General features: G+C 53.1%; 3 protein-coding genes across 3 annotated transcripts in view; 1 reads left to right on the top strand and 2 right to left on the bottom strand.

Moving 5' to 3' along the window:
• The window catches only part of LAMTOR4 (late endosomal/lysosomal adaptor, MAPK and MTOR activator 4), a 4,487-nt gene extending 2,810 nt beyond the window's left edge, over positions 1-1,677 (top strand). The window contains exons 3-4 of the mRNA XM_003798863.2: positions 558-675; positions 1,361-1,677. Coding sequence (XP_003798911.1) covers positions 558-675; positions 1,361-1,458 — 216 coding nt within the window. The 3' untranslated portion in view covers positions 1,459-1,677. The remainder of the gene's footprint in view (positions 1-557; positions 676-1,360) is intronic.
• Positions 1,678-1,932: 255 nt separating this feature from the next.
• Positions 1,933-6,489, bottom strand: CUNH7orf43 (chromosome unknown C7orf43 homolog). Its single transcript, XM_003798862.3, has 11 exons — positions 5,686-6,489; positions 5,372-5,467; positions 5,141-5,270; positions 4,898-4,984; positions 4,618-4,738; positions 4,373-4,520; positions 4,178-4,260; positions 3,927-4,090; positions 3,220-3,374; positions 2,795-2,988; positions 1,933-2,676 (listed from the first exon to the last, which is right to left on the bottom strand). Exons 1-11 carry the CDS (start codon positions 6,094-6,096, stop codon positions 2,523-2,525), a joined length of 1,743 nt encoding a protein of 580 aa, XP_003798910.1. The 5' UTR covers positions 6,097-6,489; the 3' UTR covers positions 1,933-2,522.
• A 447-nt stretch (positions 6,490-6,936) lies between these two features.
• GAL3ST4 (galactose-3-O-sulfotransferase 4) overlaps positions 6,937-9,268 on the bottom strand; it is a 4,523-nt gene continuing 2,191 nt past the window's right edge. Inside the window, exon 3 of the mRNA XM_012810782.2 lies at positions 6,937-7,968. Within this exon, the coding sequence (XP_012666236.1) occupies positions 6,937-7,968 (1,032 nt within the window). The remainder of the gene's footprint in view (positions 7,969-9,268) is intronic.

Below are 9,268 nucleotides of genomic sequence, written 5' to 3'. Positions count from 1 at the left end.
AAAAAAAAAAAAAGAAACCCGATTTTGAGGGGTTAAGAAAAGAACAGTCAGTAAAGAGATGGATGTTCCTGGTGTAGTGAGTGCCCATGCCTATAATCCTAGCAACTCAGGAGGTTAAAAAAGGAATAGTGCTTGAGGCCAGTGGGCAACAGTGAAACCTTTCTAAAAAATAAGAAAAATTAGCTGGGGATGCTGGCAAACACCTATAGTCCTAGCTACTTGGGTAGCTGAAGCAGGAAGCTTGCTTGAGCCCAGGAATTCAAGGCTGCAGTGAGCTATGATCATGCTACTGTATTCCTGAAAGAGCAAGACCCTGTCTCGAAAAAAACAAAAAATGAGACATGATGCTCATCAGGGGAAGCCCAGTATTAATGAGAATCAGGATGGCATTAGGAAGGTGACAAGATACATCATGGGGAGGTTTAAGGATGGCTTTTCCAAAACTGGGTGACCTGGGGGTATTGGAAGATGGAGGGAGAGAGCTAAAAGGACTGTGTCAGGAATTCCTTCCCAATGCTGTGCCTTAATTCCTACCACCCTCCTCTATCTGCATGCAGTCATCGGGGGATCTCGAGAATGATGAACAGGCAGCCAGTGCCATCTCTGAGCTGGTCAGCACAGCCTGCGGTTTCCGACTGCACCACAGCATGAATGTCCCCTTCAAGCGTCTGTCGGGTGAGCCTTAGCCTCTGGTGGTGGTGGTAGGAGAGGGGGTTCTCCTAGAGGTTTTCTTAGGGAAAAAACACCTGTTTCCTTCTTATAAGCCTTCTGCCATCTCTTCCTTGGGGTCCCTGGTGTGCTCTCTTTCTTCTCTTTGTTATTCCCCGTGTCAGAATTGAGTAGAGAAAGCAAGAGGAGAGAGATTTAACAAAGGCCATTCAGCTGGGCACAGTGGCTCATGCCTATAATCCCAACACTTTTGAGAGGCCAAGGGTGGGGGGGGGGATCGCGTCAGACCAGGAGTTTGAGAACACTCTGGGCAACATACCAAGACCTCGTCTCTACAAAAAATAATAAGCCAGGTGTGGTAGTGCCCACCTTTAGCCCCAGCTACTCGAGAGGAAGCACTAAGAGGACTGCTTTAGCCCAGGAGTTTGAGGTTGCAGTGAGTATGATCACCACTGCATGCAGGCGTGGGCGACAGTGTGAGACCCTGTCTACCCCACCAGGCATGCCCATCCCCCTGCCCTATAAAAGAAAAAGATCACTCACATTCAAATCTCTTGAGCTTAGAACTATAGAATTTCTTTGGCTATTGATCCTAGCCAATGTGTGTGTGACCTCATGGGGGCTGATGCACCCACTAACTCTGTGCTCCCTTCCTTCTCCTGGGGCGAGGGAAGGTGGATCTTTCCTCTAGTGGTCTTTGGAGAGCACACACTGCTGGTGACCGTCTCAGGACAGAGGGTGTTTGTGGTGAAGAGGCAGAACCGAGGCCGGGAGCCCATTGACGTCTGAATCTGCCAGAGGGCAAGGGTCTGAGAAGTGGATTGGGTCCATGGGCCTCTGTGATGAAGGCATAGCCATCCTCCACCTCTTTCTTGGCTTGCTGCAAAAACTAAGGCCTTCTGCTCACCCACCCCTTCCTAGAAGAGCAGAGGCTTGGGGACTTTGTACTGTGTTTTCAAAGTGAATGAGGACAACAGGACTTCCCTAATAAATTTGAGTCAGATGTTCTCCAGCCTAGGGATGTGTGTATGTGGGGGGTGGGTTACACCCCAGGTCTGTCTTCCACTTCTGGGGAGCAAGTCATGTACTTCAACACAGGGTAAGTGAAGCAGGGTGACCTCTGAACACTGTAAAAGTGGGTATCAGAAACAAAGGAATGGGAAGGGAGCAGGGGAGCTGTCTGTGAGCATGAGGAAGGCAAACACCCTGAGCCCTGGCAGTCTCTGCTCCTTCCATTAACACATGAACAGCAATCATTCTTCACCCTCCTGAATAGGCATTTAATAGTCTCATTTCAGTTGGAAGCAGTAGTTGGAGAATAAGTTATAGGAACAGCCCCCCCCCCCAAAAAAAAACAAAAAAAACTTAAAGTGCTTCAGGCTGCAAACGTAAACATCAGGGGCAACAGGAGGCCCCCTAGCTGTCTCCCTGACCCCTCAGACAGGAGGGTCTTTGTCCAGGTCCTTTGTCATCACTACCCTAACCTCAGCCCTGTGGGGTGGGTGGGAGGGAATGTCATAAAAGGACTAAACAGGAATGAAGAAAATACTTTGTAAACTTAGAACCAGGGTAAAAGGCTGGGGGCAAGAGAACTCCTGGAGCCCTTGCCCTAGCCTAGGGGTGGGCCCAGCCCCCCCCCCACCACAGGAACTTGAGGAAATACTGTTGCCTTAGTGCTGGGGCCAAGCCTGCTCATTTCACAGCTTCTTCCCTCAGCAGACACACACAGGCAGATCTGGTGGGCCTCCTCACCCCCAGGGGAGGCATTCCAGGGAGGCAGAGCCTGAGAGTAAAGACCCCCTCCAGGGGCTTTCAGTTTCTGGAGTGTAAGAGGGAGCAGAGCTGGCAGGGCACTATTTGACAGGCTCCACAACTAGGACCTTGCATTCGCGCTTGGCAATCTTGTCCAGAGCGAGCACAGCCTTGTCCGGGGGTAGGTAGAGAGGGCGGCCGATGGGGGAGGCCACAGGGGGTGTGATGGCCCTGCGCTCCATCACACTGCCTGACCTGGGAGAAAACAAAGGCCGTGGGCTCTGTCAGAGCCAGCACCCTCCATGCTCCTTCCCTGGTTCCAGCTTCTGCCCAATCCAGTGCCACCACCCACCCCTACTCCCTGGTTTTGTACCTCATGAGGTGGCTGCGGGAAGGCTGTTGGTGGGAGAATGATTGAGAGCGGCCCAGGCTAGCCTGATGCCTCTCCACCAAGTCCCGGACGGCAGGGCTGCTGGGGCTGCTCTTGCGAGAGAGAGGCCGGGCCTCTGGTGGAGGGTGGGACACACTGGCCGTGAACTGTAGCTTCAGTTTCATGTGTTGGCTCAGCTGGAGTGGGAGGCACAGGTCAGCATTCCCACTGGGCTTCCAGGTCCCAGACATTTCGTATCTGCTCCTTCTGATTGACCAATATTGGATGGACCTCAATCCCACTTTCCTTCTGCCCAGCTTTTCAGTACTCCCCATTATATTTCATCCACAGAAGCTAAGGTTCCTTCCTGCCTCTCTCCACAACATTCTGCATCACCCAGCACTCAGTCCAGACCCTCCCCAGCCCACCTCAAAGAGCCCGGTCCTCAGAGCTTGGAAGGCCACACTGAAGGTGAGCGCACTGCCCTTCCGGGAAAAACCCAGGTTGTTGAGAGGTGTGTGGCAGACGATGGAGTCCAGAGCTGCCTGCATGGCCCGGCGTTCCTCCTCACACAGCTGTTTGCCTGGGGGCAGAAACAGGGACCAGGAAACACTACAGCGTTCCTCAGTTCCCAAAGGGCCTTCGTGAGCACAGCTTCCTTTGGTCCTCAGAGCCATTCTGTGGAGCAAACTGAGCAAATGTTATCTTTTGCCAGGTGGTATGGATGACAGTAGCTAATGCTTACTGTGTGCTAAGGCTATTCTAACCACTTTGCGTGTACCAACTCATCAATGTGCATTGACAATCTCATGAGGTACTAATTGCTCTAGTTTAGAAGTGAGGCCTCTGAGGCCCAGGGAGGTTAAGTAACTTACCTAAGGTCACAGAGCTAGTAAATGAGAGAGGTAGAACTCATGCCAGAGAGTGTAGCTCCAGTGTCTATATGCCCTTAAAAATCACTCTGCCTCACTGCTTTTCTAAACCCTCTATGTGTGACACAGTGGAGACTACCCAGGTATAGAGCCAAAGCCACCTGCCATAAGTTGTCCACTGTGATGGGGACAACACCAGGTTTGAGCTGTTTTCACTGTCCTGCCTTCCTTGGGACTAGGTCCCAACCTGGCAGCTGACCTACCAGCCTGTGCGTGTTCCGGGGTCCATACGAGCCTCACAGCAAGGAAGTCTTGGAGGTTGTTGAGCAGTGTGTATGTGACAGTAAAACGCTCATAGGTCCGAACAGGGGACTCACAAGAAGCAGTCATCACAAAGCACGGGCGGTCCAGGCGGACGCTGGGCAGGCTAGTACAGTGAGAGAGGGAAGCTGGATGTGTGTATCACAGGCAACAGATAGATCAGCAGTGCCTGCAGGGGGTCCCACACACTCACCGGTAGTGGGTGTAGATGCTCTGGGTGAAGGGCAGTTTTGGGGTAGACCACTGAACCACAGCAATGAGGGGAACTTCCAAACCCTGCAGGAAAGACAGGAAGAGACTTGACATGTATTATAGGTTCTTTGCCCATCTTTAGTCAACCCCCTGGTGTTTATCTCTTTTCCTTGAACACACCAACTCCTATGCTCACCTCCTTGGCCCCTGGAGGGGGTTGCTCACTCCCTCTCAACTGAAACAGGAAGTTGTGTTCTTCTAGGGCACTAAGTGGGCAGGGGAAGCAGCCAGAGGTACCAGGGAGCCGGCAAAAGGAGCCCATGGAGACTTCTCCAGATTGGTGACTAGTTCAGAAAAAGAGGACAGGGCATGATCTCCCCATGTTAGAGCTCAGCCCTTGTCCCCACCAGTTCACAGCCCTGCCCCTCCCCAGGACCTCACCAGACATTGTCCACCAGCAGCACAGAGCCATCAGGCATAACAGGTAGATAACTAGCATTGAAATTGGGGAGGATTCGGATATCCCAGATGGAGATTTCCTCTTGGGAGGAGCTGTTCAGCACTATTGGAGAAAACCAGCTTAGTTCTGAGTAGCTGGACCATTCAGGCCCCACCTTTACCCTCCAAAAATGGACCTGTCCCCTCCAGCCTGCCCAGAATAACTACCATCCAGTCAGTTCTCTTGCTGCTACCCAGGACTTGAGTGGACAGATATGCTCACCCTTGAGCACGGTCAAGTGTTTTCCAGCCACAGTGAACTGCCGGCATTTCAGAACCGGAGGGGGCAGCAGAGTCAGCAGGGTGCTCACTGTGGATGGGGGCAGAAGCAAGAAATGATAATCTGCGCGCAGACTCACCTCCAACCCACAGTTCTAATCATCCTCCTCCCCATAAGGTACTCTCCAGCATGACCCCTCCATTCAGTCCCCCAGATCCCAGCTGTTCTCTGCATTCTCCTCCCCACCTTGGGCCTTGAAAGCATTCTGCTCGCCCCTGAAGGTCTCCCCAGGAGATCGAGTCTGCAGCAATCGCAGGTAGCCTTGATCTCTGACCTCTGGTGCCTCAACCTCCCGCTTCCACACAGTCACTACGATCTGGGTTTGAGGAACACAGAACCACAGTCAAGGATAGAGACAGGTGGCTGAGCCTTGAAAGGACGTCTGAATTAGGACACCTCCACCCCCAGCCATCTTACCTTGGCCTTAGGTGTCCCTGGGGGCAGTCTGTCCAATGAAACAGTGAGTGGGAAGATGACCTCATCTGTGGACACAATTGGTTCCTCCACAGGCAGCTGAGGTTGTGAACAGGGTGAAGAGGTCAGTAAAGAGCCAAAGGCAGCCTGCAGGTATTCTCTTTAAGGCTGCACTATTAGGTCCCTCATGCCCTCGCCTCCTCTCCTGGGCAGTCATCTACTCCTTGCCTTAGGCACCCAGCGTCCATCTCCATCCTGTCTGTGGCACCCAGCAAACCGCCCCTCTGCCCTGTGCCGTGTCACCCCAAACTCCTCACCGTGGTCGCTCCCCCTGAGGTAGCAGGGTCCGGGCCATGGGTAAGAAGAGGACTGCAGCCTCGGAAGAACCCCCCACCTCCAGGATCCCCTCCCCCTGGGGGTTCGGAATCCTGGTCGCCGGCGCCCCCGCCCCCTGTCATCCCGCCTCCAGCGCTGACCGAGGCCAGGGCGGCCAGGGCGGTTGCCAGTTCTGCCCAGGCCCCTCGGGAGCCTAAGCCCGGACAGCCCCCAGCGCCGGACCCTGCGCTGCCTCGGCAGCGCAGCACCAGCAGGAAGCGGACAGTCTCCCCCAAGTACAGATGGTTGCGCCTGGGCAGCGCCCGGTACCGGCCCGGGTCCCCTGCCAGCTCCGCGCGTGGCGGCAGTGGCACGGCCGGAAAGTACATCGAGTAATCGCATTGGGACTCCATGGGGCGGCGAGGACAGCACGCCCGGAGCTGGGACTGGAGACCAGCCCCGGCAGGGCCCACGGAGGACGCGGGAGCCCGCTAGGGTGACTCCAGTGAGTCCCGATGCCCAGAGGTCATGCGCACGGCCGAAGCGGTCCAAGAGACCAGCCCAGTCAGGGAACCCGGGCAACGAAGGCGGAACCGAGACTCCGTAGAGCCGGAACCGGAGTACAGGACCGAATGACTGGCCACAAACGGGAAGCGGAAGGGGAGGGGCGTGGCCTTCAAGGCCCCGGAATCTCGGGGCGCCGGGACACGGAGGAGGGGGCGGGGTCTGACGCTGTGGGCTGCCGCGGGAAGAATGGTTCTGAGACCGTAGGCGGGCTTTGGGAAGAAATATTGAAAAGACCTGCTCCAGCCCCACTGTTCTCAGGAAGATTCTCTATTTTTCCTCTTCCTGTTCAACAGCTAATAGAAGTTCCAAATTCTTTATTCATTCAACAAACATTTCATAGTGAAATAAACATAGTCCAATAACAAATATTTCATAGAGAAATCGACGAATCATTCCAACTCACCATGCCCCAAATTCTCCTGGCTCTCTATCGTTAGCCCCTCCAGGGACTTTGGAGAGTGCTAAGATGACCTGCAGTGGGGCTGGAAAGGGGAAAGGGCAAATGTGTGAAGGAGAGAGGCGCTGCTGGGAACCTAATGTCTGGGATTCCGTGTCCAAGGCCAGAAGACGGGGTCTGCGAGTCCTGTCCCTTGTGAGGAAGCAGAAATGGCATGTAATTGCCCCATACTCATCACATGTGCCCTTGTATCTTAGCTGCTTTTTGTTATAAATCTGTAGTCTAATGCTTATGGAGAGAGTAGCTTTGAAGTCTTAAGAGGCAGTGGGACTGTAGGGGGGAACTGCTTGGCGTCCAACTTGTCCTTGTACTGTAGCTCAGGGGTAACCAGGCGCTCACATTCCTCCTGGTCTTGGGGGCTCAGTCCACTCCGAAGTATATAGCCCAAAACCTTAGCTGACCCAAACTGAAAGGGGCGGAACCGACGGTCAGTGATGTATTTAGGGTCTAAAGCCTCACCCCCTACCAGACAAAGTTTAGCCAGGGCTTCTCGGTGAGCCCGGAGCTCAGCCACCGCTTTCTCCAGCCGTTTCTGGCCATATTGCTCTATCCGTGTCCACAGACTACGATTGAAATGAACATAGAGAGCCCAGTCCAGGTTGTTCCAGGCTCGAGCCCGTGCATTCAGCTGCTGATCCTCAACAGTCAATCCACCATTGTTGGCAACGCTGAGGCCCTGCTCACCTCCAGCCTGGGCATTGTGCATGAAGCCCACCACATCATCCAGATCCCAGCACAGGGCATCTGCCAGCAGAACTAAAGACTCATCAAAGTACTCAGCCACCAAGACCAGGTCAAAGACAGAGTCTAGCCAGGCTAGGCCCCACTGGATGAAGGATGAAGACCCCAGATTTACAGAGGCAGGACTGGGTGTCTGGATGTTACCATGAACAACAGTGGAAATAGGATGGAAGAGAGCATTGGGATCTAGGGTTCGGACTCGGGGGCCAGCACCGGAAGGCAAGACATGCATCTGGTGGGGGTGGGGATTTCTGGAGGAGTGAGGATTCCCTTTCTTGGCCCTCATCTCTGGAGGAAAGGGTAGACCAAAGTCAAACCATAGTAAATTGCGGGCGTAGTGGTCCCCACGGCCTCCAGGCCGGTAGAAAGCTCGAGGATTGGCCAGGAAGGCAGCCAAGGATGGTGACTTTCGAAAGGCTGATGAGGTGGATTTATAGTAGGAGAAGGCAGAGCGGGCTAGAGCAGCAGGATCTCGGACAATGGAAAAGAAGAAGCTGTCAGAAGGCATGACTTGAAGTACCTGTGAAGGAGAAAAGACAGACATAGGGAGAAAGAACTGGTTCCAGGAGAAGGTAAACACAAGCCAAGTGCCTAGCAATCCCTAGAATCCTCACAGCTCTGCTAGGAACCCCCAGGTTCTGTGACTTGCTACATGGCAAATTACTTATTATCTCTGAGACTCAATTTGCTTATCTGAAAAATGGGGATGATCATTCATTCCTAGCTAATTATGAAGGGTCTATGAGATAAAGGTTATAAAGAAAGCTGGAGCATGGGAAGCTAGGCACCTTGGAGAGCAAAACACTCTGGACTGGGGCTTTGGAGAGCGGTGGCCACTTGGTAGGGTGCTGAGCTGAGGGCTTGGACATGTGATCCCCCTTCTCCCCAACAGAGAATCAGGCTAATACCCTAACAATGCCCGGTAGGGCAGATATACATCAGAACCTAGCTCCTGGACTTCCTGGAGTGTTTCTGCATCTGAAGAGGATTTCCATCATCAAATCTGACCTTTCACTGTCTGCTACAGAAGTATGGCACACCTAAAAGGCAAAGCCTGAAGGCAGAGGGGTACAGGGATAGTGATGACAACAGAATTTTGCATTCAATGGACATGGAATAAAATCCCAATTCTGCCATTTGCTAATTGTGTAGCCTTGGGCATGTTATTGAACTTCTCAGAGCCTTTGTTCCTGCATCTATAAATCTAGGTTAACACCTGGAAGAATATGGCAGTGCCTGGAACATGGTAGGTATTCAATGAACAGTGGTGATGATGAAGGCCATCATTCTACTCCATGGGGAAACTACCTCAAAGATCACTCATTGCCTCACTCCCAACAGCAGCCCTTTAGTGCCCACTGAATCATGCCCACACTCCTCCAGCTTCAGTGATGTTGTCTTTGCAGTCTTTGCTGAAGTTCTTCCACGGTGCACACACTCTCTTTCTCACACATATGACCCTGTCTGTGCTGATGCTCTGCTCCCTCTAAGAATATCTGATGTTCTCCTTACCCCAAAGCCACATCCACCTTTTCCTTTAAAACCCGTCTCTCCAGGCTCTGCACCCATAGTACAGTGTTTACAGCACCAGCCACATACACTGAGGCTGGCAGTTCTAATCTGGCCTAGACTAGCTAAACAATGACAAGTGCAACAAAAAAATAGCCTGTTGTTGAGCAGCACCTGTGGCTCAGTGGGTAGGACGCTGGCCCCATATACTGAGGGTGGTGTTTTTTGAACACAGCCCCAGCCAAACTGCAACAAAACATAGCCAGGCGCTGTGGCAGGCACCTGTAGTCCCAGCTACTTGGGAGGCTGAG

Source organism: Otolemur garnettii, unplaced genomic scaffold, assembly GCF_000181295.1.
Source record: "Otolemur garnettii isolate 467f Iridium unplaced genomic scaffold, OtoGar3 scaffold00142, whole genome shotgun sequence".
Lineage (NCBI taxonomy): Eukaryota > Metazoa > Chordata > Mammalia > Primates > Galagidae > Otolemur > Otolemur garnettii.
The sequence above is the reverse complement of the archived record's forward strand: the minus strand, read 5'-3'. Positions and strand labels throughout refer to the sequence as shown.

Coding starts and splice junctions, on each gene's coding strand:
- CUNH7orf43 (XM_003798862.3), bottom strand. CDS start 6,096: ATGGAGTCCCAATGCGATTACTCGATGTACTTTCCGGCCGTGCCACTG. Junction 4,261..4,372: donor CCCCTCCAGGGGCCAAGGAG/GTGAGCATAGGA, acceptor TCTTTCCTGCAG/GGTTTGGAAGTTCCCCTCAT. Junction 4,091..4,177: donor AGCATCTACACCCACTACCG/GTGAGTGTGTGG, acceptor TCACTGTACTAG/CCTGCCCAGCGTCCGCCTGG.